The following is a 27,794-nucleotide window of genomic DNA, read 5'->3' as shown; positions in this document are numbered from 1 at the left end:
AGCCTAAATTATAAACATCATAAACCTATTCTGATCCTCCTCAGCAGAGCCTGCAGAGTTTATTATGTTAATCTCCCACTAATCTTTCAGCATGCTGACTTGCCATTTAGTGATCTGCTTTTCCGCAGTAGCCAAGGTCACCTGGACTCTTGGTAGGTGCCTTCTCAAGAAGGACCTTCCGCCACAGCAACAGGCAGAAGAAAAAGTATCTTGCCTTTAGAAATGCTTCAGAATGCCAATGTGAATCTTTTCTTTTTTGCTACAGTTCTCTCTTCCAAGAGCTGCACAGAAGGCTTTTCTTATGAAAAGAGGAGGGCAGTCAGTGATGGCTCTTAGTTATGTATGAAATTTGTACATTAAACAGCTGAAGGCTTTGCTTCCTTACTCTGAAGTAGGAACCAGAGCATTATCTTTGACAAGGTTTTCGTGTTTTTAAAGAGGCATGCAACTCTTATTACTGACTTAAAAACCTAATAGGTAGCAGTCAAAGTATCACAGCAGAAAAAGCCTTCTATTTTCAGCAGTGTCTGAAATACAGATACTAATTTCCTCAATTCAGTAATTTATCCAAAACATCCAAGAATACATCAACCTTTCAAGGACAGAGGCACTTGTTCAATGCGGTAAGACTTCCTTCAGTCTCAAGGCAGTATTCTTGAGACAGGGCAAGACGAGGTTGTATCTGCAGGATGTCCACCTTCAAGCTAAGAGCATTATCCTCTTTCCCGTTCTACGCCAAATCCCACAATGCGGCTGAACAGAAATCCACAGTTCATCAGGAAAACACAGCACAGAAAAACACATTTCAGGTTCCCCTCTTTGCTCATTCAGAACAAGATCTCACACACAAACACACAAATAAATGAATCGGAACATTGTGGGGTTTTAAAAGCAGAACACAGGTTTATTTACAATCAAGTTCTTATGGGCAGCTGAATAAATAAAAACTTTGCCCCATATACTCTAATTCCCCTCTGCAGAAAGTGTCTGAACAAAAGGCTGGGTTAGAGAGATGCCTGTTAAAGCAGCTGCCCCCTAATCCAGCCCCTCCAAAGAACACACCTCCTTAGTAAAACACTATCAGGAAAGAAGAAAATAAAGTGCAAATAAAAAGGCAATAAAACGCTGGTGGCTTGTCTTGAGGCCCAGATGATGCGGAAAGGTTTGGCTGGATAAAATTATGCCAGGTCACTCACACCCAGCCACATCATGGTTTTGGATGCTTATAGAGGGACAGAGCCAAGACACTGCTCCGTAGCACAGAGAGGGCTCCAGCGCAAACAGGAATATTGCACGTGTGCTCAAGAAGGGGACAAGTGGCCTGGAACTGCCAGCACCAAAACAATGGATTTGGGATTTAACCCCACTGCTCCCCTGTGTTCTACTGACAGCCGCTAGGACAGGACAGATGAACAGAAAAAGGGACCAAACATCTATACTCTGGTACTGAAGTCACAGTATGACTACATTCCTTGTCACAGCAGCACAGCAGAAGTTGAACTTCTCTCTCCTCACACCCAGTAACCAAACTGCCTGTGGAGTAAAAAGATTTAAAATCTCCTGTTTTGCGATACCCAAGCTGTTGAAGGACATTTTAACAAAAGGGTGCAGAAGTCCTGAAGAACAGGCCATTGCCTTAAGAACAGGTGAAACTGATACAAAGAGTTCACATGACAGTGTTGGAGAACCTGTGTCAGGATCAGAGCAGATCTGAACTGAGCTGATAACTCAAAGGCAGAGCTGCCAGAGCCACAGGAGACTCCCTTTAAAAGCTGTTCCAACACTTCAGACTGCCTAGGACCTGTCCACATTTCAGGATCTTCTTACCCCATGCCTGAACTAGGCCACAAGAACAGAACACAGGAGACAGGACATGTATTAAGTCAGCATACACAGTAACTTCTTTCCAACATTTCCAACTCGGAAGTGCTGTAGATACAATTGTGTGACAGGGTATTTGGCACAGCTGTCTGGTGAAGAATCCCGCTAGTATCTTCAGTTCCACTTGGCGCATAGATACTGCATATGAAGGCATGACTAAGTAGCATTCTCCATCCAGAACAGCTAATCCCTTGCTGAGTCCGAGTGCCACAGTGCAGTTACAGCCATAAGAAGCCTCTGACTCAGACTCCTTCTCCATTGCTTTGGAACTTTCCTCTGGAAAGTGAAGCCCATGCGCTTGTTAATATCCTGACTCAGGATGGATCTGGGCTCGGGTCTCCATTCTGTTCAGCCATGGACCAGCACCACCATACACAGAGGTGCTGGACGCTCTGCCTTTCACCCTCCATTCAGTCAAAATTCAGACCACAGGACAGCCTTGTTTCCTTTGTCCACACTGACCACATGGGCACCCGCTGGTGACCACGCGACTGCATTGATAGAAGAACTGAAATGGAAGCCAGGTGTAAGTTTACAAGAAAGCTGAATTCCACAACAGCACTTAACACTGGAATGAAATATTATAGTACTCTGACTACCCAAGCAAAAGCACTTTCTCAGCTCTCAAGAAATTCAGGCTTTTAATAAGCCTAAGAGATACAGTTTCTTCAGAATATATTAAATATATTTTATTAGAATCATATCTCAATTTAAGAAGCTGAACAATAACAAACCTAACCTTAATTCAATCGAGAGAATACTGCCATGAATCCACAAAGACTCTGCGTATTAAAAATTCTCACACACCAATATAAGTTGCAAAGCTGTGCAACTACAATTCTTTCATAGCTCAGCAAGATTCACAACCCAGACCCCTGCTTTGCATTGTATGGCCAGCTGCCCCTCACCTGTGATGTTTTGCAAGCATCCTCTCCAATTTCCCAGTGAGCACATTCCAAATATAGAGGGCCCCATCAGCTGAACCAGCAGCCACATAGTTACCATCAGGGCTATGAGATCAGAGAAGGTACAGAAGGCAGCGTACAATTTGCAAGTTCAGCAATTTATCAGCACACATCATTCCACCCGCAACTCCCTAAGCAACCAACCTGGCATTAAATAATCTTTTAACAGTTATGTGTTACCAGCTGCTAACACTAAGAGGTGAAAGCACTTTGAAATCAGAAAGTTTCCAAGACATTGGATCAACATCTACAGATATAGTCCATCTTGACCAAGAGATAACCTTGGGCAAATCACAAACTCTGCCCCAGTTTTTCTAGCTGTAAATTGGGACAATGCAGCCAAGCATCAGGAATCACTCACTTTTGCTGGGGAAAGATTTATCAAACATCTTGCTTATATCTGACCTTACCTGAACACAACTCTCGTCCAGTCAGAGCCACATTTGAATCCCTGGGCACTGAAAAGTTAGAATCAGATAATTTTAAAAGTCATTTATAAGAAGATGGGCTTCCAGGTTCTCCCTAAAGATCATGGTAAGGATTTCTACATGGTTCAGAACAAGCTCCAGTTTCCCTTTATCACAATTTGCATTTCTCATACATCCTCACCTCAATTGCATCTGAAGAAATTATTTCCTTTAGGCCAAAGACTTCTAAGCCAAGCTATCTTCTTTAAAGAGGCAAATGAAAAGATCCACCAGAGCAGATCTTTGCTGTTAGACACTAGAGAATTTTGCTACCCATGCAGAAAAAAAAGTTAGGAAACTGCTCTCTCCATGGAGATACTGAAAAAGCACTCCAATGCTGAGGGCAATCTGCAATCCAAAGTTCTGAAATTCATAACGTTCTTGTGGAGAACACACTCACCTGAATGTCTGCTTGACAGCACTAACCCGCAGATCAATGATCTTTAGCAGATCATCACGGGAACAGGTCAAAAGCTCTGTTCGCTCTGAGTTCAGGTCCAGAGCTGTGATTCTGCCAAGCAGCTCCAGTTCTTTTACTATGCTTTCAGTCCTAAAGACAAAGAAAAAAAAGAAAAAAAAAAAGAGAGAAGGAAAAAAGAAAGAGTAAACCAGGGTCCAGAAGCCAAACCACTGCATCAAAACTCTGACTTGTCCCAATGTGGAAGAGGAGAAAAAGGATTACTGGTTTATTCTCACATTTTGATTCTTTCCCAAGCTAGAGCTCACTTTGCAGAAAACATTTCCAGCTAATAGTTAGATACTACTTTCTTCCCAACCCCACCCTCTGAACAACTAAGTAACACCTAGAATGGCAAGTACTGACCAATGTGCAACACTTACAAGAAAGCAGACTGCCTTTTCAGAAAAGAAACAGCATCCCCAAAATAAAAAATCCCAAACCTAAACCACCAAACAGTAATAAAAATAGTAACAAAAGTCTCTTTCAATGGCCTTCTGCAACTCTTAAAACAGTCTCATTAGCTTCCAAGCTCAGGAAGAAGAGTTCCCTAGTTCAGATTATACTCGGACAGCAATCCCATAACCATTCCTACACTATAAGCTCTCAAATAGTTTTACCTGATGTCCCAGAAACGAATTTTCTTATCAAAATGTCCACTCATTACACATTGCTCAGTACATACGATGTCATTGCAGCTAGATCCTGCAAACACTGTTTTTATACCTAAAAAGGATAAAACAATGGTGACACACCAAAATTTTTACTGTAAAAACTGATGAAAACAGAGACAGAAAATAATCACTATACCACACACAACATAGTGGCCACACAGAGCAGTGTCCAAGGAGTGCCACAGGGCAGAAACTTTGTCTTAGAATAATCCTCACTTAAGCATTCAACAACCTCTCTGCCCTCCTCAATCTCCTTTGCTGTGGCTAATATCCCTTTAAATGTTCCCGTGACAGCTGCTTTATTTCCACTTGGTATTTAGACAGCTATAATTTGCTACTGTTAAACAACATGAAACTGTCTCCCTGACCTATGCTTGCAGTCCGGCTATCAAGCTAACCTTGAATCCTGACACCTCTCTCTGTGCAAGCAGGTTTAAGAGCCATCAGTAAGAAAAAAGCCAAGGAAATAAGGGGTTTTTCCCAAAGAAAAATCTGGATCCTAGCATTTCCTGCATTTGAGATGTTGAAGTTTTTGGTACATTTCCAAGAGACATTTCCATGCACCTCAGGGTTAAAAACTCTGACCGGGCTCCAAGATTTTAGTGGAAGACAAACCCCCAGACTAGTAAACAAAGAACACTCATAGAACACAGCTGCTGTTAATGTAATAGCATTAACAGTGCTTCCTGCACACACATGATTTCTTATTCTTATTTCAGGTAACAGGCAGAAGGAATCCAATTACTTGAATAACAACAGAAGATGGCATAGCTGCTAGTTTTTGCTTTTTTTAGACTAGCAAGAAGATAAAATAACCTGGCTGATGTCAGACTTCCATTTACATTCAGTAGAAGCACAGAACACGGATGAAACACAGAAGTTAGGTTTCCTTACAAACTTTGCTGCGCAGGTCCCAGAGCTTGAGAGTCCGGTCATGACTTCCCGAAACAATGCGTGCATTGTCCAGCAAGAACTTGGCTGACAGAACTTTACCACTGTGCCCAGTCAGGGTGTGCTGAGGACAAGAGATTTACATGGTAAAATTGCAGTTCCACTTGCTCCCTTTCCTCATAGCTTACTAGTTCTGCTATTTAACAACTCAAAGACAATCTTAAATCATAATTTGCATGTCTACTGCATTGCTTGGAGGAAAAAACCCCCTAATTAAACAGAGATTAACACTGAGCAGGAGTGTTAAGTACCACAGAGTTCAGCCTGAAGCTGGGAGACACAGGTCACCTTTGGCTACAGTTTCTCGAGCTACTCAGGGAACCTGCGAGCTCTCTTCTTCAACACTCTGTACACCTACATTTCATGGACAGATGGTAACTGCAACACAGCCCTGCAGGAGCTATGAAGACAAGGGGTCAAAGCATGCTGAAAATGGAAATTGTGCCTTCAACTTTTTAGAATCAGCTTCTTTCAAGGATACAACGGGGTATCTAGTCTCAACTGTTATTACATCTTCAAGCCTGAAAGCTGAGACCACCAGAGATTTCAGAAAAACTCCCTGCAGCAGTTTCTGTAACTGCAGGGGTAGGCTTTGTGGGGCTGAGAAGAACATGAACCACCTTCACCTCAAATTGCTGAATATTTACATACTAAATCACAAAATAGACAATGCATGACTGAAAAACAAGAAAGAAATCTTTGGTATATAGTTAGATTTTTTTAAAAATACTCAAAGGACTATCCAATTACACAAGCAATCTGGGCTTGTGAAATACAAAAGAAAAACCCTTACGAATGGAAAGGAACGGAAGCAAAGTTTGGAAAAAAGCAAACCTGATACACAACACACAACTCCGAAAGAATGAATCACCCCATAAAGACCACTTCATCTTAAGAAAGGACACAAACTCCAGAAAGGATCTAAACTTTCGCTCTGCATCTCTCTTCTGCTCTTGCTGCACAGTCAGTGTGTACAGATATTTACATTTAAGTAGGGAGTTTGTTTACCATGATTTCAGCTTCACTGCCTCCTGCTCATGGGCAAGCTATGACAAATCCATACCATACACACTCGAAACAAAGAACGCACTATTTTACAGTGAATGGACTCGCCAAAAGCTGGTAGTCACCAAGGACACCAAAAAATTACAGGAAGATACTGTAAAGCCAGGTGGATGTTTGCAGGGATAACTAACTTTTTGTACTGTGTAATCTATAGTCTGCTAAACTTTTATTCACTATAATTCACATCCAATAGTATGTTTGCAACCAAACAGAAGCTGCAAAAGAACTGCTATTCTTCTCTTTCCCAAATGACACCTCACATCTCCACAGTGAGAACTACCCAGTAAACTATAATGCAACTGTAGGTTGTAACTGACATGTGAAATGTCAGAAGATTCAGAACACCAAAGTATATCTTCCTAAAATTAAAAGTTAAGGGGGGGGGGGGGGGGGGGGGAGGAATCAATAAAAAAACCTCTTAGAAAGCTGAAAAGAAACTTTTCTTTTGGTCAAAGGTGAATCCTTCTTCGAACTAGAGCCAAGTGTTGGAGGAGAACGTGAGTACAAAGGAGTTGGGAGGAGAGGAGGAATCTTTCAAAAGACATTGAGAATAAAGTCAAGCACTTTTAGGCTTGCTGCCTTTAACAGCCAGGCAAAGGACTCCTTTTCAAGAATGCTGCTCCTGACTTAAAACAAAAAATCCATCTTTGTCTTCTGCAAACCCTTTGTCAGCAGTCCTCTCCTTGGATTGAGGCTAAAACATTGAAGTGGTTCTCTATAAACCATAAGAAGCATTTAAATTTCCACAGAGGGGGGCCACAAAAGTGTATTGGGTTACGTGGTAAGGTTTTGCTAGCAGGGGGGCTGTAGTGTGAAAATATGCAGTAACTGGAGCTTCCTGCAAGGTTGTGCAGAGACTAATACTGTATTTTAGGTCTTGCTGTGAAGACCCTTAAGAAAATAAAGATCCTGTTAACAAAAAGAATTATTTGAAGTGTCTGTAAATGCCCAACTTCCAAAATTGCCATGTCCCTATTAGACAAAACTGGAAATACAAGACAGAAATAGCCTGAGCACTGCTTTGCCTTCAAGAGACTCACCCGTAATCGATTGTCATCAACTGTCCAGATTCTGCTGGCAAAGTCATTTGAAGCTGCTAAGAGGTAAGAACCCTGTGAACACAAGATTAATTTAAAACTACTTCTGCAAGTCATTATGCAAATTAAACTCAAAAGTATTTCCAATAAATCATTAAAACCATATTAGCGCTATATTGCCAAGGGCAAAAAAAGAACAAAACCAAAACCACAGTAGCATATACTACTAAGGAAAGCTAGAGTAAAAACTTTCAAAATGCTATAGCTTTTTCTTCTCAAAATGTGACAGTGTTTTGTAGAATCATGACTACAGATAAAAGGAACAACAATAACCAGACCAGAAAGGACATTCTTTCCCTTCTGCTGCAGTGAGGAAACAGGTTCTAGTTCACCCTCATCTATTGCAGGTTTTTTCCTCTTTTTTGATTTTTCACAGCAAAAAAGCCCTGCATCATCTACCCCTACTGCTTAGATCAGCCTCAGAGTGGAATTAGCCCAATTTTTGCAATTTTCATTACAAATCTAACATTTTAAATTAAGATTCCAAAAACTAAATCTGTCCAAGGAGAGATCAATTGACTTGTTCATAGCTTTAGGCTTAGGGCTCTTCCAAGTCATCCATGATGGAGAATGGACACCACAAGATTCATGCTTGCGCTCCTGCCCATCCCAAAAGACTTTCCTGAATCCTTAAAGCCCATTAGCATTTCACCTGAGGCAGTTCTCACCTCAGATGTGTTCAAGCAGCTTGTCAAAATCAGAAGTAGTTTCTCCTGCAGATTAACAGTGCCAGCAAATCTCTAATGAGCTGCTCAATGTCCAAAGAAAGGATCCTTTTGGGCATGTATCAATGAAGTTTAGCACAGAGAATCACCAAATGGAACAAATGATGTCAGCTTTGGTCTACTGTCTATGCAGTAAAGCATTGTGTTATGGAAGAGGTCTCAGCAGAAAAGTCAGATCACGTGTCCAGTTATAACAATCCAAGACCCCAAACTCCTTCAAGTAAGACTGTTGGATGCTGAACCCAGTCACGCCACCAATACTTCAGGTTAACATGAGCTGAACACATTACAAGCTGTCAGCAAACAATCTGCCAGCCACACCATTACAGTGCCGTGACTGGTGAGAAACTGCCGGGAGAAAAGGTCATGGAAGTGCAAGTCTTAGGATAATCAGACCTTTTACTATTCATCACAGACCTCAGCAGAGCACTTATGGAAATAAACTTCAGAGAAATAAAGCCTCAGTGTATTTGCTTCTTTTGTGCTGTTATGCCAGCTTTAGTGGGAAGCTGAAGACTAATTTCTTACTTTAGACAAAGCATAGTGTATTTTATTGTCACTTTATCGTAATAGCCCATAACAGCCAATGTCTGAGCTGCACATCTTCTGAACTGTAAAGCAAAGATGAGAATTACAGACTGCAGCATATCAAATAAAGATCTTTTGCACAATTTTTAACTACTTGCAGTTACTTTCATAACTATTTTAGCTCATTTCTTGGGTAACTTCTCAAAGTGTTAGAATGGAAATTGATAGCAGAGCACAACATAATTCAGTTAATTTATTCCCAATCACAAACAGTGGATATTGCAGATACTTACAGCACTATCAAATTCTATGCTTGTAATCCCAGCATTACTACCAGAGAGGGAACCTTTGGGCTCACACCTATCTGCACAAAGACAGACGAACAAAACTTAAGCAATGCATTAGAACAGAAGCTGACACAAAGTGAACTATGAGTTTGTTTAGCATCCCGCCATATCCCAAAGCAAAAGAGTTTACCTCCCAAGACTTCCCAAAGCTTAACCCTGCGGTCCATGCCTCCTGTTGCTAGTAACCGGGAGCCAGGGCTGAACTGCACTGCATTCACCTCCCCATCATGTGCATCCTGAGGAGTGGGAGGAACAGAACAGCCACCCAAAACAGAATTAGCATAGACCCAAAAAACCCACACATTAGAAAGCTACAGAACTTAAAGGTTATACAGAACCACAGCTGTTGATCTTTCGGCAGTACATAGGAAACAAAGCCACAGACTGAAACTCTACTATGGTTGATGGTATACAAACAGAGCAAAAAGGCTGATCCTTATCTAAAGAAAAAACAAAAGCACATAAAGAAAAACACTAGCAAGGACTCAACAGTGATAATAAACTGCCAGAAGCCTTATGCTTCATGAGTTTAGGCTTTATAAGGTAAGGCTTTTAAGTTACACCAGAAAAAAAATTAAGGACAGAAAATAGTAACAGGCGATATGCTGCAGAAGGAAACTAACTTCTCATTTCTCCATCTACAGCAAGCCATGGAACATGATCCAATCAGTTCATGCAACCACAGAACACTCAAGTCAGGCTTGAGTTAGGAAAGTCTGCTAGAAAACAGCATAACAGATTAACTCCATTCATTTAGTATATTGGTGATAATGCTACTTTACATTGGTGATTAAGTAGTACCAGCACAGTTGTGACAGCACCTTCTGTCACAGAGAACTTAGGCTTAAGCTGTGGTTCCTATCTGCAGGTGCAGTGGCACCCCTGCTTTCTCACAGCTTAATTTCTGAAGCTTGAGTTGGCCACTTAACAGTGATTCTTAACCTCTTAAAACCTATGAGAATTTTAAGATTCCTTCCTTCTTTTCCCCCTGTTAATTTCACAGCTTTATACTACTTACGTGCACAGTATTAGTACCACATTCTTAATTCATTTGCTGCATTCCTTTTTAAGTATTTTCAGTAACTGGGCTTTCAAAAACAGTTTTTCTGGAAACTTATATTTTTCTGGAACTTGTTGCTTGAACTTGGTCTGCCAGCTCATATTTAGGGGTCACCACACTTCAAATCTATCTTTCTACAAGTGCAGAAGAGCTATTCAGAACAAAACTGGTCAAAGGTCTTCCCTAGAAACTATGCCCAAGAATTACAGCTGAAGCGACTACCTTCTCTGCCTTCCCAAGCCTGTTCTACTCATCTCTCCAGAAGTGAGGCCAGTGTGTTCCCTGTATCTGCCAAACCTCTGGCACAGAGTCCTTGCATTCATTCCTGGAATGCTCTACTGGACCTAGACATGTCCTCACACTCCACCTGGGCTCCAAACACAGGAGCTAAAACATAACACAGATCATCTCCAGAAGGAACATATGGATTCCCATGAAATGAGCTGTGACATTTTCCTTCTGATATTGCAGTGCTAACCACGCATCACCTCTGTACTGCCACAGTCTGACAGACTTTCTACTACAGCTGTTCCTACTCCTGCTGCAAGATGGGGAATTGGAATGGGACAGACTAGGGGTCAGCATAGTCTACTGTGGTTTTCCCCTCCATGTGGGGAAGTCAGGCTGCACTGCTCTTGGAACTTCAGATGACATCACAGAAGATCAAGAGAAAGGTGAAAACAACATAACCTCTCACATGGTTCTTGAAAACCTCACATAAATAGCTTTGTAGTACCTTTTACGATGAAATTAGCCAGGATTTACATCTGTTGATCAACTGTACTTGCTGTATATAGCCAGAGGAGGACAGAGGTTGCAACACATACTGAAGCCCTGAACACCTCCTCTGATGCTCCCTATTCAAGCAAGCTCCAGGCTGTCAATTAAGTTATGACCCTGTTCTCACTTAAGGTAACATTGCTACTCCCTCCACCCCATGACTGCCACTAGAGAAGATGGTAACAGGGCAGGCTAAGAATATACAAGCCTCCATACTGCAGTGAGCCACTCTATTACTCTGGATAAAAAATTCAAGTCATTTCATATCCATGAAATATCCTTATCCAGAATCGGAGTGCCTGAGAATGCTCAAAAGGAATGTTAAAACAAGTAGCTGCATTACAAGACAATTTACCACAATATCTTTCATTCAGAAGGCAATGCCCTTCACAGAAATTTATAAAGGAGGTCTCAGCTTGAAAACTTTAGATCACACACAACAAATGAAAACACCCCACTACCACCAGCTCCTCTTAACCAGTTCTGTTGGATGACATTCAGTGCCACAACTCCCTTCACTGTGGAGAACTGGAACTGAATTAATCCCAAACTGTCAGCAATCTCTTCCTCAGTCAGAGCTCTACTATGGCATGACAGAACAGGGACTGCTGGGAGCCAAGAGGGTAATGGAGTGCAATTCCCCTGTGCCCTCAGACCTTTTACTAGTCATCATTGACCTCAGTAAGAGAGACATCAAGCACATTGGCTCTGAGAAGCATTTGGGCTAAGAATTAAGTGGGATGAACTACGCTACCAAATGAAGAATTCCTTCTTGTTTGGCGATGTTAACAGAAAGAGTGTTAGGAAATCAGTTCCCACACGGATACAATTCACTTCCTCCAAAGACAGCAAAAGGAATGGTAAATCCGAGAATTCCTTCTATACTTACAAAGACACATATGGCAGTAGTGGGCACCCTCACTTCTTTACTGGCACCTGGATGTGGCTCTACGTTATCCTGGGGAGCAGGGAACGAGGACAAAGAACGTCTCCTGAGATGAAACAAAGTAGAAATATTTTAAAACAAGAAGTGAACGCTGTTTCTCTTGAGTTCATCCAGATCAGTACCTGTCACTTAACTACACTGTACAGTGATTAAAAAATGGGGGAAGGAGTTTTTTAACTTTCTCTTATCCCATCTTTCAAAAATTACATTTATCATATAACACTATATCCACTTGTGGCTCTAGATATTTCATAGTACACCAGATAAGTTACCTGAACTGATTACTGACCTCATTTTGGAGCAGTCTTTTTTTAATAGGAAAGATAAACATGGGAATGACTGCAGCTGAGTTCAGCTGGAGAGTCTGCAGCTCCACCGTTATGTTTAGGGAGACTCAACACCATTGCAGCACTACATCCCAGGCAGCAAAATGCTCCGTTTAAGCGAAGACCATCCACCTAATGCAGAGCTTAACTTAGAAGGACTGGCTCCATTCTGGATACTAACCACAGAACCCAACAACTTATTTTAAATAACCCTATTAAAGGAGCAAAGTGCAGTGGAAAGTAAGAGCAAACCCCACGTACTCTCTCCACAAAGATGGGCTTGTTGGCTTTCTAACTGTAGATAGTTTTAGCCAGTGTTACCAACATCTGAAAACTAATCAAGATAATGCAGCTGGGTTCCATGTTACTTCAGTGGAATACGTTCACATGCTGGACTAAGAGCGGATAATGTTTTCACCTGGCAGCATCAGAAGATTGATGTCCCAAAAGGGGAGACTCAGACAGACTGGAGGGAAAGGTCAGAGGTCAGCACACGGCAAGATGGAAGAAACAGGAAGTTGAGGAGAACAAAAAAAGAAAAAAAAAAAGAAAGGCAGAAGCTAGAAGAAAGGCTGAAATTATTTGTTCGTATTCCCTGCATCACCAAGATTTTGGTGTACACTGAAACCAATATACAAAACAAAGAGGTGAAAGTGTTCTAACCTACCCAAAGATATTAGTGATAGAGTCCAGAAGGCCTCCAGCTGGCTGGGAGAGTCGCTTACTGAAGGAGGGGAGGACAGGTTTAAACCTTGTGAATAGCTTCTCCACATAAAGATCAATACAAACACATTTCATAGCAACAAGTCTCTGGAAAGACTCCCCCTGCTGCAGACTCAGTCCGAAGACAGAAAACACCAAAGGCAGGCATCAGTTCAAAAGTCACCAGTAACTAAAACTCAGAACATAATCTGTGAGTGAAGTTTCTTCAATTTCCCTCAACCTCCACCCTGTGAATTACTGGTTTTAGATATAACAGTCTGCCAAGTCTGAAGTTTCAACCAAATCAATCTATGCTCTCATGCAGCTACCTCTTACTTTCCACTCACTGCTATTTTAGAGAAAGAAAAAGATGCATTTAATCTAGGTGAAGATTATTTTCAGCATTTCAGCTAAATCCCCAAACCCAGCTATTTGCAAAGTCACATTGATATCCTGTATACTAACAGGGGCATAATACAACAGGCACTGTAATACCCATGCTGTTGTCTATTTTGTTTTTAAAACTTTGTTTTTAAGATTAAGCACAAATTTTTCAGACACTAGTGTAATTTAGTTAAAACAGCAAAGGAAAAACAGCATATCTAAAACACGGTTAACAGAGAACACAGCACATGAGTTTCATACTGCTCTGGTGGAAGTATTAAACTGTGTTCCAGCTAAAGGCAAGGAAAAACCCTAAGTAACATTCCCAACATTGTTCCAACTCTCTTATACCCCTTGTTCTTCCTCAATAACATGGTACAAAAATCTCTTGGTCTACAAACCTGGATGTTCGGCTGACAGCTCGCACTGGAGATGTCTCCTCAGCCGTGTCAGAGGTTTCATCTGCAAGTACTTCAATATCATCATCCCTGCTGAAGTGAGAGAAAACACCTTGTTTTCAATCAGCGAGAACTTCTTATGGAAACCACCCACTGATGTACATGAACTGAATGGACAACACTGTTCCAGGGTCTGTTGGTGTCTGCGCTCAACCCACATCTAGGTTTATTTAGCTGTAGTAACATGTAGGTAGATCCAGACAACACAAACACTGATCCAGCCTTCACTGCCAGAGATACTACATTCAACACAAAATGTCTGAAAACAAGTACGTGCAGCACCTAAATTTCAGGTTTTTTCTTTCCAGCTACCCACTACACTTTTCACCAACAACAGGGATGGATTTCCACCTCACCCCCTATATTTATGTTGCCAAGCATCCTTTCCAGATTCTCTTTACTACAGGCATTATATTTCAGCTTGCAGTGCTACATACAGCATTATAATGATCTATCACATCTGAGCAAGACTTTGCTACAGAGTTAACTACATTTGCTGGAACAGTTACAGAACAGCAAAAACATGCATTATTGCAACCCCAAACATAGGTGATACCCTATTTTCACAGCATGTTTTTTGCTGTTCCAAAGCAAAGAAGCATGAAAAAAAAAAGCACAAGAGTTCAAACTTTCCTTCTTCATCCACACGAAAGACATCCTGGTACTTTCTATACTGTTGCACTTCAGGTGCTGCTCCACTAGGTACGAGGGATGTTTTTGGTTCACTTCATTAAAGTGTTGGTGTACAACTGCAGAAGTGTGAGGTTCCAATACCATAGATTAATCCAGCTAAACTACTCAGCTAATGCTACAATGTTTTTCCCCATTAGTCATCATGGGCTCTGACAGTCTAGTATTTTTTCCTTTACTGCTGATTTTTCCTTCACTGCTGATTTTGCAGGACAAATTATTTTTAAACACACTCTATCAACCTGATGCCATTTGACTGAACAGGAAGTTTAAATTCAGGATTTAAGTAGGAATAAACTGATTCCTGCCATCAGATAACACTCAGCTGCAAAAGAACTGAAGAGCATGGGACAATTTTTAATCTCTCGTTACAGAATATAGCTCAAAGTAAGTTCTAAGATTTTGGAGGACAGTATATATGAAAAGGCTATGGAAAATATATACTCTGATTCAAAGTATCAGGCTGGTATTTCAATAAAACACTATCAAGTTCTGCTGTTTTTTTTTTTTTAAATCTAAAGTTTGAGCTATTAAAATTGTATGTAGCAAAAGAACTTTCCATGTTAACTTAACATATTTCTGAAGTGAATATAAACACCAGGGCACACTCCTTGAAATGCTGCTATTTTCCCCTCTGTTAAGCAGCACTTTTATACAACACAAAACCTCTAAAATTACGAAATCGGAGGGAATCAAAAACATCTGTTCATTTTTTGGTTGTTTTTTGTTTTTTTTTAAACAAGCGTCTTTTTACCTTCTCAGTGTCTCATATCAAATCATTTATGAAACACTGAGACCATTATGCCCACCACAACAAGAAGTAAATTATTCAAGCTATTGTACTACAGCTACCTCTGAGCTCAGCTCTATGATAGGAAGGTCTCACTTTGGGTAATGGAGAGGAAGAAGCTTAACAGGGAAATTGGCCACAGACATTACATGCGTGTTTCCCCCCCTCAATACAACCTTACTTATTGAAGAGTTTAATATTCTAAGATACTCTCTGTGCGTTTACATCAAATAATGTGGACAAAAGGGATATCACTATTCTTACGAGCTGGGAAGACCGTCCTCTGCCTTAGGACTGTCCACTGTACTGCTGACCTCTGTGTCACAGGCATCTTGTCACGGAGAATCACACCTCAATAAACTAACGGAATGGAGGCATTTAAACATTTCTTTAAAAAAAAAAAAGCAAAGCAAATTGTGCTAACTAGTTGTATATGCTACAAGTTCTCTCATACTCTTCTTACACACACCCTTCCTACCTACGCCAGACTTTTGCGTGGGCCTTCTTCCAGAGCAGATACATTGCTCCCATCATGTGCAAGGACATGCAGCACAGAGACCTAATGTGATTACATGTTGCTTATACAAAGACAACAGATACCAAGAAAAAGCCTGCACACTGCTCTGGCACTGTGTTCTGAAGACTGTCTCAGCAGTTTCCAGTAACAATGCAGCAGGTATAGTTTTTCTGGATTTGGCTAACACAAGTGCCAATAACCTTATCAACCTGGTGCAAAGCACCTATACCATCAACTGCCCATTTCAGTCAGCTAATACTAAATATCACTCAGGAGTAAAACATAGCAGCAAAAAGAACAAGACACTAGCGATATTTATCACTGGCTTGCCAGGAAAAGTAACTCCACATCTATCTTTTTCCTACAAAATAAATCTCTCCCAGCATGGAAGTGATCAATATATTTTCACCCACTTTTACTTACTCAGTACCTGTTCCTGTAGGAAATCCTTGAACATGTTTGTAGTCTAACACTTGAAAACACAGGCATGTTCGCAGTATACTGTTTAATGACTGAAGAACTATTTTGAAGACCAAAGGCACCACATTACAAATGTTTTTATGCTGAGATAATAATATATATTTACCGTAGTAACCATTCCTAGGACTTTCAGTCCAAGCATCTATTTTTAGTCATAACAGAGTTCCTTCTTCTGGAAGTTCAAGTAGGGAGAGTTACTGTACATTTTTGACTTCACACCAAAGTTTAAACACTCCTCTACATCACCAAATTTAGACATGACAAAGATACCATTTTTATCATGCATCTGCATAAAATTGAAGCATGAAGTAATGAAGGAGATCCTATAAATCAAGGCTGCTTACGGTTCAACAGGCAGGGGTTCTTTGGCAGCTTCTGCTAGCTCCTTCTGCAGCCTGGCTTGTCGTCTCCTAAGAAAAGGAAAGCAAGATTACTTTAAAAAAAACCTCCTTAATCCCATTCCAAAGCCTGCACAGTTTTGATGGGCTTCATAACATTTAAAAAAAAAAACAACAAAACAAAACAAAAAACAGACCACTGCCCTAATTTTACCCTGCTGTTCAAGATACTCAGTGTAGGAGAAGCAGTTTTCTTACTGTGAATAGCAAAGGACAAGATCAATCAAGTGAGGCAATAAGGCGAAGTGTACCTATGGTCCTTTATGGCCCATGAATGCAGACTTGCTTGGAGTGCAAGACCTTGCAAAAATAATGATTATGTTAAAGATAATACAAAACTGTCAAGTACTGTGAGACTTGTATTATAGCTCTTAGTCTCCAAGTACTCTTAGCCGGCAAGTAAGCTGAAGCAATTAAGAATAAGAAAAATTATTATTTTGCAAGGAAAAAACACACCTTATTTTTGCAAGTTATACATAGCTTAGTCTCATGGCAGCTGCTCCTTTTAGCAGAATGCAAAAAACACTTAAGGTGGTTAAGTCAAAAAAGGATAAAACTAGAGGCAGTATCAAGATGCAAGATGAACAAGAACAGTCCAAATCTAATACCAGAAAAAAAACCCTAGTTTCTATCTGATTTATGATCTTCAGGCCACAGTTAAATGTTGCTCAAGAAACAAAAGAACATGTTTTATTCATTTAAAAGACAGGAATGTTTTTGCAAAGCATCTGCGTTGGCCAGAAGAAGGAACACAAAGTTCTGGAGTCTCATTGTGTTGTGCAAGAATACAGATATCTCGGAGATCAAAACTAAATCTGGTTTTATCCTATGCACTCATAAGTATTCAAAAATATATTGGGAAGTAGTTTATCAAATAGAGGTCATCAGTCTCACCTTGAATCCTTTTCATTTTCTGCATTCAAACGATTAGCTTCTTGTGCTTTCTCTGCCATCCAACGTGAGACCAGCTCCTGGTTGTCTTCAGTAGTTTTCCTTAGTTTCTCCTCCAAGGCATTGAAGGTGATCTGGAGAGCATCATACTCATCTTTCAGTGTCTGATTAGCTCGCTCAAGATCTTGCAGTTTGCTACGCAATTCCTGGCACTCTGTCTCCAGTTCAGAGATCTTTTGCAAATACTCTGCAATCCTGGAATGGCAACAAAATACACAAACCAACGAGGATCTCCTTTGGGACCTATACCATCTTTGTGCTATTTGTGCAATGCCATGCCTAACAAAGGAAGTTTTAGCCCATGGCTAGGACTCCTAGAGACTATTATAACACTAATAAACAACTCAACCAGAAGCCTGGGTCTCATACCAACCACACAGATGAAACAGTTCCTACTCACTTTGCTTCATTCATCTGCATCTCTTTGTCCTTCTGCTGCATTTGGTTATTCAGATCAATTACAGATTGGGCCAGCTAGGGAGAGGAGAAAATTACATTACAAAATGCAGGGATACCAGCTGGTTAACACACACTGAGCAGCAACCAGTGAGAGTACAGACCCAACTAACATTATAAGTGTGAAGCATACCTTTCAGGTCTTCTTTCACAGCTTTCTATACAGATCTGTTTACTGCCCCTATCACACAGGTCATTAAATCAGGGAATCCACTTTCAAAAATGAGTTGTCAAAAAGTTACTGTCCTTCAATATCTCACCCTCTTCCTTCAAAAAGTTTCTTTAATAAAGTCACATCAAACAGAACGTATATTAGGAAGAAATTTTATTTATTAAAGTAGCAGAAAAATCAATACTTGGCAATTTTTACTTTCTGTAAGTAAACCAACAAATGAGTACTAACAACCAAGCAACAAACCTTCCTGTATGGCCAGGACAACCTTAGGAGACATGTAGCTCACATATTGTAAAAACAGGTTTCATGAAGAGTTTTCCCACAAAGAAAGTTGCTGGTGGGATCTCTGCAGCACATAGGAAATAGAGGGGCAGAGGCCAACACTAATGAGCTGCTGCTGCCGCCAGCTCACAGCTACCCAGTCAGTGAGCAGCAGCAAGCCCCACAGCATGCAGAGCCTCGGCTGCCTGGGGAAAAGGAAGACTTGAGTTTTGAGAAGAGTGCCTGCCTGGGTAGGTGGCGTAGGATACCAGGTTGGGGGGAAAGAAGGAATTCTCAGTGCTTTGACTAGTCAGTGCATGCCTCCTGTAGAAAGCTGTCTCCTCTTTGAAAAGCTCAGAATTACTGACACCACAGCTTCTCCACAACTCCAGTGAGGTGTGATCAAAGAAGCATGATAACTTTTTCCAGGTCACTCCCACCTTCTCCCTATAAAAATCTGCAGTACCATTCAGGTATTAGCTCCTGGACTCATTCAATCCACTGCTGTGGTTTTTGAAAACCCAATTCTGCCAATGAAGCCTCCACATCTTCCCATCAAAAAAAAAAAAAAAAAAAAAAAAGCAGCTTCTCCTCTCTTCCAGGCCCAAGTCTCATATCTTACAGGACCCCTGGGGTCCCTACTGCATCTACATGGCAGAACCAGTTCTCCCTTTTCAGTCTAACACCATGGCACTTTCAACCTTTGCTTGTTTATTTTGTCCACTCTTTTATAGCAGTGGTCCTGCAAAGTGAGACAAATGAAACTACACACAGCCACCTATTCTCTCACTCATTCAAAGTCTTTCCAATGTAGAACTAGTGGTCATGCGCAGCTTTAAACTGGATCAGTTCCTTCCTCCTCTAATAAATACAGTTAAAAACGTATTCATGAAACACAAAATTAAGCACTTCTTAAAAATCATGCTAGGCTGACAATCTAAGATCTTAACTCCTGGCTCCCAATTTTAAACACCAACCATCTCTGGTTTATTTCAATCATCAACATGGAGAGCTTAAAAAGGCTGTACACAAAATGAGGAAAAAAGATGATGAATAAGCTTGGTAAAATTAAGGCCATGTTCACAAAGGGCCATGTATGGACCATACAGAACACAGGAGAACTTTCTAACCTCGCCACGTTTCTTATGCAGCTCTGTCAGCTCCTCTTGATGCTTTATCTTCAGCTGTGCCAGTTCCTGCAACTGAGCATCATTCCATGTGCCATCATGTCCCGGACTGGAGTTTGAGAGAGAGGAAGAAGAGATGTCACAAACTAGAATCCAATTGCTTCTGTGCCTTTGACAGTTAGTCTCAGGACATTACCTTCCTTGGATTTTCTGTACTACGTCAGAGATACAGGTCATTCATAACGAACTAAATCACAGCTAGCTCCCCCACAACGTACTTCTCACCAACCAAAATGCCATTATATAGTACTGGAAAATTAAATTTACTGAGGACTTGATTCACCTTTTTGTACATTTCTAAAACAGAATTCAAATTCAAATGAAAGATAACTAGCCTTTACTTAAATTTGCATGAAGACAACTGAGTCTTAAAAGCACACTCTCCAAATTCTGGAATAATTACAAATATTTTACCACCTCAAATTGTTTTGGAGGGAGCTGGTGGACCTTGAAGATGCTAGATATCTGGAGAGAGCATAATACAGGGCACAGAACCAAAAGCCAGGGAACAAAGGGTATATTCCCAGGCCCTTGGGTTTATAGTCCCAGGTGTTACAAGTTGCTTCTCCATTGTCCTATGTTCTAGCCTCTTACTGTGTAAAGGTTTTGGGGTGTTTTTTAATTGTGTTTAACAACACAGTGGTACTGTGACATAAGCTGGAATTTCTACATACCAGAAGAACCATATATTACCCCTAAGCAACTATGATTGTAACATTTATCACTCATGTCTTTGAAAGCACAGAGACAGGAAGAGAAGTCAGTTTTTTAAAAGCATATACACACATATACATATCACGCACACAGACTTTGAGCAAGTTAGCAGCTATATTTTAAATTACAGCTTTTAAAAATAATAATTTTAAGTTCATCACTATTATACCAGATAAACAGAACAAGATAATTACAAGCATCTGTTTCTGCAGTCATTCTGTGTTATAACAGTCCAGAGGAAAAACAGATAATGCACTCAGAAGCTGAAAGGTCTCAGTGATATCAGTAACTTAAAGTTCTTCTCAAAAACAAACAACATGTCACTGAACTAATGCTGTACTAGTAGACACTGCATTTCCAAAAAAACTGTATCCAAACAGATAGGAAGCCAAGTCCTGTGGTAATACCCAACACATTCTATAACTCTTGCTATGCATACATCTATAGCCAGAACTAGATACTACTCCTTGGCCTAAAGGTAAGTAAAAGCATTTTTCCTCAGCTATCTAGGGTTAGGGAATTCATTCTGTTTTAAAAAGATGTCATATACTGAGGACAGTATCAGAATTCAGCTTAGTATTCACTTTGATGATGCTGTTTCTGTGCATTTCTTCTCATCCTTGTCTACTCCAGCCTCATCTCTCAGAGTAGGTGTTCAACCAGAATCAGATTCCCATAAACTAAAGATGGTTCAAGACAACTGCAGTCATCAGAAAGCTTTTGAGAACTTTCACAAGTGTTAACTCCAGCCTGCTGGCCAAATGCTGACATTTTGCCTGCAATTCCTGTAAAATCAGGAGTTATTCTTTCCTTACTAGCACACAATAGCCTTAACTATTTTTGTTTTGTATCCTAATTAGACACATACATGCAGTTTTGCATTATATAGTGAAAAGAGCTTCCAACAGAGGAATCAATTCCTGCAGAAGTAGGAAATTCTGAGCTACTTAGCCCTGCCTTTTTTTCAGTTACACCAAGAGCAGAACCCAACAGCCTTCACCTGATGGGATTTACGTGCTGTCCAGACAAAGGACACACTACTAGCCTATTGGTTTGCTGTGGATTCAAATGCCAACAGAATAAGCAGCATGACCCCTGCCTGCAGCACTAGAGTGCTATTCCCACGTTAGACAAAGTTCCCTGAAAAAGTCCTGCTAAAAGCAGGCAGAAGACACATTCTTTTTAGCATATGGTGCTTATTTAGGACTGACACTTCACAATCATGATTTTCTTCATTCTCCCCTTCTATGTGATAACACAGATTGAAAGAAACTAAGACATCGGTTTCTCCCTGCACTGCAATGCTTGGAAGACTGAACAATTTCAAACATCATATCATAATCATCAGGAACTAACACCAGGCAAACATTATAAGCATTACAAGGCAAACAGATCAGAAGCAGAAGCTTGTTCTGATCCACCTCCATACCTTGAGTTTGTGATACATTAATTTCTGTCCAAAACTTGGTCAGATCTTTCTGCACTGTATACTGTAAACATATTGTAACTTTATCGCATGTTTAAAGTTAGTTATAATTTATTTTTAGTTCCACAGATTTCCCAGTTGGTTTTATCCCAAGTTACTGTAGTAACCTAGAGTTGTTTGCGTAATGCATCAAACAGTGGTTTAGGTTACAGTGTGCATGACAGACAGCTGACTGACAGAAAAGGAATTTTAAATACCTGATCTCATGTCTGCTCTGCATGTCATATTTTTCTGCTTGAAGCTTATCAGCCAGCACTGCATGAAGGTCCGACTTCTCTAGTAGCTTGTTATCTGAAAGGGTAAATAACGCAATTAAGACGACAACCAAAAAGCAAAACCAGATTCCCACCCTCTTCTTCTACCAGCTAAGATCTAGTATCTTTAATTATTCTGAGACAACCAAACATTATGTAAGCCTCCACCACATTAGCGTGCACTCGTCTTTGATGTCAGCAGGCTAAGATGGTATTCAGCTACAACTCCAAGAATTCCTCGTTAGTCCAGATGCTGTGTGGGACTGGTCTTACAAAAGTTTAATAGAGAGACTGCTCAAATGCATTGCTATCTGCTACAACAGGAGGAGTTCAAAGTTCAAACTCTTTATAGCCCCCCAAATGATGGCAACAAGGAAACAGACCTGCCAGAGAACTGGTCATATCCAACACTGCACAGTCCTGCTGAGGTTGTTTGCTTTTCCCCCTGTAACACATAGCACCTCAGCGTGTGAGCCAGCAGCTGTTGGGTGACCGTCACTTCCATTCACTCCTGTCATAGCTGAGGCAGGAGAGAGATGGGCAAGTAAGTGCTGGGTAGAAATCGCTGGCCCCTGAATAGCTCCAAATTTTACACAAGATCATGAACATGGTCAATAGCACTATTGTTCTCAATTCCACAAACATCTGAGCGAGAATTGTGCAGACAATTTAGACATTCAGTCATGGTCCACAGCAGAAACTCCGTTTAGCCTGTGGGGGAGCTGAGCGAAGCAACGACTTTACTTTCCTCAACAGCATGGAAAGAAACGCCAACATTTCTCAGTTCTAACAGACATCTCGCAACCACTCTTCTGAAAACGACACACGCGAGGCCTCGGGGGCCCTCTACCACCGCCTCCTTCCCGCTTTCCGAGGAGTTGGGGGAAAGGAAAGCGCCCCTCGGCCTCAACCCCGCCGGGGGAGCCGCGCCGCCGCGGCCCACTTACACTGCCCGATGATCTCCTCGAAGGCCTGCCGCTGCAGCCGGTCCCGCCGCCGCAGCTCCGCCGCGATGTGCCGCTTCCAGGGGGGGAAACCGGCGGCGCGCAGCCCCGACGCCATCTCCGCGGCGCGGCGGGAATGGGCAGCGGGGGCGAGCGCCGCCCGGGCCGCGGCCCTCGAAGGGTGGCCGAGGGGAAGGGGAGGCGGGCCGGAGCGCCGGGAGGCGGCGGGAGGTGGGTGTCCGGCCCGCGGCGGGGCGAGCGCGACGGCGAGGAGCGCCCTCTCAGAGCCGGTGCTCGGCCGGCGGCGCGGCCCGCAGCCGCCGCCCCACGCCCGCCTTAGCGCTGCGGCCGCGCTCTGTCAGGGGCCCTCACCCCTCAGCGGCGCACCGCAACAGCGACAGCAGCTGCCCCGCCGCTGCCAGGCGCCACCCTCCCGCTTCCGGCGCCGCTAGGCCCACTACCCTTGTCCCCGCGCCGGGCAGAGCCGCGGCGAGGTCGTGCTGCAATTGCGGGGTCGGCCTTCTCCACCGGCGGGCGGGCGGGCGGGCGGACACCCTTCTGAGCAGAGGGGGGGCCTCGCGCCGCGCCATTTTGTGCCCCCTCCCGGAAGCGCGTCCGAGCGCTGTCGCCATCTTGAGAGCGGCGAACTACGCCATCCAGCCCGCGCCGCCATCTTAAGAGGGATCTACCCACCCCCTCAGAGGTGCATGCACACGGCCGCTGTCGCCCCCTCGGGCGGTGGCTGTTGCTGTCTGGGGCAGCGACCGCGCTGCGGGAGGCCGGCCCGGGGCTGTCTCAGGGGGAGCACGGCACCTGCCATGCCGGCCGAAATAAGTACCGACAGCCACGGTTAGCGAAGGGGGCACCGGCGTTCCTCCGGCGCCTGGGGCTGCCCCGCTCCCGCCCTTCCCGGCGGCCGGTAGCGCCTGCGCCGGGGAGAAACCAAGACCCTCTGCCCGCCCGCCCTCGCCGCTGCCGGGGCTGCTCTAGCCGCCGGCGCCAAGGCTGCCTGTGGCTTTGGGCAGGGGCCAGGAGTGGGGTGTGTTAGGCGTTGAACACTCGGTCCTTGTGAGGTGAACCGAAAGGAGGTGAACGCCTGGAGCCCCGACAGCGCGGCCCTAACCGAGGTCACCTGTGCGGAAAAAAATCCTGGGTTGCTCTTTAAAGCCTGCATAGCATCCCTTCTTTCCCTGTGCATCTGAATTCAAGGTGACTCAAAGAAGTTGATATGGTTAACGCAACTCATCTTTTCCAATGATCGGAGTGTGGAGAGTGCCATAGGTTCACTAGGATCTCCTGAAACTTCTAATTTTAAAAAGGGGGGATGAAAGGACACGGTTTCCAAAAGCATGACTCATGATATACATAAATAGCTTCCCTGAAAGAATAACAAAAGCTTTTGTTATTATGTCACCTAGCAGAGCCAAGAAGTATGTGACACTTTGATGGGGCTTTGGTGAACTAAATGACTGGTGCACATGTGGCACCGAGGGCACGTACTGGCTTACCAGCCATGACTTTAACATTCATGCCTTTGCCTTTTATTTCTAAAGTAAGATTATTACTGTGAATGAGCATTAAATAGTGTCGTGGTTTAACCCCAGCCAGCAACTAAACACCACGCAGCCGCTCACTCACTCCCCCCCACTCAGTGGGATGGGGGAGAAAATCGGGAAAAGAAGCAAAACCCGTGGGTTGAGATAAGAACGGTTTAATAGAACAGAAAAGAAGAAACTAATAATGATAATGATAACACTAATAAAATGACAACAGCAATAATGAAAGGATTGGAATGTACAAATGATGCACAGTGCAATTGCTCACCACCCGCCAACCGACACCCAGCCAGTCCCCGAGCGGTGAATCCCTGCCCCCCTCCACTTCCCCGTTCCTAAACTGGATGGGACGTCACATGGTATGGAATACACCGTTGGCCAGTTTGGGTCAGGTGCCCTGGCTGTGTCCTGTGCCAACTTCTTGTGCCCCTCCAGCTTTCTCACTGGCTGGGCATGAGAAGCTGAAAAATCCTTGACATTAGTCTAAACACTACTGAGCAACAACTGAAAACATCAGTGTTATCAACATTCTTCACATACTGAACTCAAAACATAGCACTGTACCAGCTACTAGGAAGACAGTTAACTCTATCCCAGCTGAAACCAGGACAAATAGTTACTAAAAGCTACACAGCTAGCAGAAGGGTGATGTACTGCATCGCCCAAGGTAGAGACCTGCAATACTATTTGTTGGGTGTTTTTTGTAGTCTTTTCCCCAAATCTCCACCACAATACAACCTCCAGTTCCAGCAGGGCATACAGAGCATCAGTCATGAAGCTTTACTGAGTTACACAGCTGTTCAAGGAGGGGGATGGTGAAATGAAGTGCGGTTTGGGGGTTTTTATATAGGATTACTTTGAAAAATTATTTGGAACACAGCATAAACTACAAGGGCAGCCTTCACTGCACTAGCACACCCTGTCCAGCATCACGAAGAAACTATGCGTTCTCTGGCAAATGTAAAAATCTGTAATGGCTTGCTTCCTTGCTTTACTTTTAGCTGCTTAACATAAGGTGTTAGGTAACCATATTATTGTAATTTAATTTGAAACCAGGCAGGATTCATAAAACTTTTTGTCTTGGACTACCTAAATTGTTTTGTTTCTCTTTTGAGTAAATGAATGAAGAAGCAGTTATTAAATTGTAACAGAATAAAATAGATGATTCACTAGATTATTACACTGGAGCAGAGCACGCTGCTGGCCGAGTTAATAATAGTTCATGCATAGCTCCGTCTTATCAAGTACACAATACACAAGGTTATGCATGTTCTCTACAAAACTAATTTGGCCAAGTGTAAGCACACAGCCTACTTTTTTCTGCTTATACATCATAAAATCAAATTAGATGTTTAAAAATGTAAAATTACTCATAACTGTAAGCTTAAGTCCTAATTCTACAGATATAGTTACTGAACTCCTGAAGGGCAGTGCTAAGAGAAATTCATCCTTTCAAATCTTCTTTAAATCTTAATCCTCTGCAGAGAAAGAGGAAACCAAACATGAAGCATGAGAAAATGGGAGAAGACAGAAATACAGAAATACAGGGATCAGACTCAGTTACTCCTCTCCTGAGGCTTTTACCTTGGCCTTATTATATAATCAGCCCCAAAGTCTCTTGCTACCTTTCAATGGCCAGCCACCTGCTTTCCTTCAGCCTCTCCAACAAAAATCCTTCAGCTCATTTTTGACAGTAGGCTTTTCTCACTAAAACTGGGAGAGAAAATAATTGTCCACTATTTCTTTCAGCACAGCAGGAAAAAGAATCAATGTGAGCAGAAATGGCATGGAAAAAAAAAAAAGTGTGTCCTCAAGCATTAGATAAATTACTGGAAACACTGTATATGTTTTACTGTTACAATAACTGCTAGACTGTTCCAAGGCAAGCAATTTCAATTAATTGTCATCTGTATATGTTTGAATCGTAGACAAATCACACTGTGTTAAAGATGTCCACCTTTCTGTAATCTATGATTTCTGTAATGGGCAGGACATACTGATTTTTTTTTACAATACCTGCTAACTATTTTTCCACTCCAATACAAAGTTCCTCTTCTTAAATTCAGCTTAAGCTTCTGGCAGTCTTTCCAATAACACATGCCTGCTCCATGTCATCATCTGTCATCTTGCTCTCCTTTTATATCAACAAGAGTTACAAGAACACATATGGTAAAACAGTTCATTCAGACTGAAAGTGGCTTCTTTCTCCATTTGAAGTGCCTTTCTGCTACCACCATCATTAAAATCTGCCAATTTGTTCAACAGCCTAATTCAGGAATAAAAATTAAACACAACTAACAAATCTAATGATTTTCAGAAAACTCATACCACAGTGAAAAAGTAAAATCTATACCTTCAGTGAGAGTATGTTGTATTCTACATCCATAGAGTTTGAAACCTTGCTTCCCATAGAAAGCTTACTGGGGGTTAGGTAATTGTGCATCTAGGGGAAAAAAGGCAAAAGAGGAAAAACCCTCTTCAGCAGATACAAATAGAGGGAAACACAGGCAGGCAATTTCAGACGTTAGCAGCTGCGAAGGAAGAGGTACTCGCACCAAGCATGCAAGATTGTGTAGAGACACAGAAAAGGCTAATATAAAAATATTTTATTGATCTACCTGCTATGAGGGCCAGTTCTTTACCAGGTGATGAGCCAGACATTAAGTGCCTGTCAGAGAGGTTCATAGTGGAGCCAGGCAGAACAGTCAAGCATGCACTGTACTGGTCACAGACTCTTGGATAAAAAGAAAAAAAGCTGGGACAACTTCCTTCTGCACCCAGGTGTGCCTATATGTGGGGTCATGCCACTTCTTCAACCAGCTTTCCTACTACACAAGCTGGTGCAGTCTGTGCATCCCAGCTGTGAGGTTAAACCCTCCACCACATGGGCCACAGTGTCCTTCTAGAGGTATAATTTTACCCCCAGATTACAACAGTTTGTACTTAATTACTTACAAATGAACAGGGAGATGGAGAAGCAGCAATATCTAAATGTAGTCCAACACTGTGTTAAGTCAGCCAGAAAGTGCCACTAAAAACAAAAGCTATATGCTACAGTCCATGTTTAAAAAGGATTTCACTCAGAGTCTCTGTGCCTGCCCTTTGTGTAAATTCGGCACTCC

General features: G+C 42.2%; 1 protein-coding gene and 2 non-coding genes across 8 annotated transcripts; all 3 read right to left on the bottom strand.

Annotated features, from left to right (window-relative positions):
• Positions 1-875: 875 nt before the first annotated feature.
• ATG16L1 (autophagy related 16 like 1) lies at positions 876-23,626 on the bottom strand. 6 transcript variants are annotated; one of them, XM_052804785.1, is made up of 19 exons: positions 23,120-23,626; positions 22,116-22,209; positions 19,662-19,767; positions 18,040-18,113; positions 17,583-17,834; positions 16,635-16,700; positions 13,757-13,843; positions 12,937-12,993; positions 12,688-12,735; positions 11,887-11,989; positions 9,288-9,393; positions 9,104-9,174; positions 7,501-7,572; positions 5,339-5,459; positions 4,391-4,496; positions 3,714-3,863; positions 3,257-3,304; positions 2,790-2,891; positions 876-2,389 (listed from the first exon to the last, which is right to left on the bottom strand). In XM_052804785.1, exons 1-19 carry the CDS (start codon positions 23,232-23,234, stop codon positions 2,296-2,298), a joined length of 1,872 nt encoding a protein of 623 aa, XP_052660745.1. In that variant the 5' UTR covers positions 23,235-23,626; the 3' UTR covers positions 876-2,295. The 6 variants fall into 6 exon arrangements, with proteins under 6 accessions (XP_052660745.1, XP_052660744.1, XP_052660747.1 ...); XM_052804784.1 differs by having other exon boundaries at positions 13,757-13,846; positions 23,120-23,625; XM_052804787.1 differs by lacking the exon at positions 12,688-12,735 and having other exon boundaries at positions 23,120-23,624.
• Positions 8,438-8,700, bottom strand: LOC128149742 (small Cajal body-specific RNA 6). The gene has a single exon (XR_008237807.1). It is a non-coding gene; the product is annotated as a small Cajal body-specific RNA 6 (non-coding RNA).
• On the bottom strand, positions 11,405-11,675 carry LOC128149741 (small Cajal body-specific RNA 6). The gene has a single exon (XR_008237806.1). It is a non-coding gene; the product is annotated as a small Cajal body-specific RNA 6 (non-coding RNA).
• Positions 23,627-27,794: the final 4,168 nt, after the last annotated feature.

The sequence above is a fragment of the Harpia harpyja genome, chromosome 12, assembly GCF_026419915.1.
Source record: "Harpia harpyja isolate bHarHar1 chromosome 12, bHarHar1 primary haplotype, whole genome shotgun sequence".
In the NCBI taxonomy this organism is placed as follows: Eukaryota; Metazoa; Chordata; class Aves; order Accipitriformes; family Accipitridae; genus Harpia; species Harpia harpyja.
Note: the sequence above shows the minus strand (reverse complement) of the source record. Positions and strands in the feature narration are given on the sequence as shown.

What these genes read in the sequence shown, in the direction of transcription:
- ATG16L1 (XM_052804784.1), bottom strand. Translation starts at nt 23,234, where the DNA reads ATGGCGTCGGGGCTGCGCGCCGCCGGTTTCCCCCCCTGGAAGCGGCAC. An exon ending in GCTGTCAGCCGAACATCCAG is followed by an intron (nt 12,994 to 13,756) that starts GTTTGTAGACCA and finishes CCCCTCCTTCAG; the next exon opens with TAAGCGACTCTCCCAGCCAG. An exon ending in TGGACGAGAGTTGTGTTCAG is followed by an intron (nt 2,892 to 3,256) that starts GTAAGGTCAGAT and finishes CTGATCTCATAG; the next exon opens with CCCTGATGGTAACTATGTGG.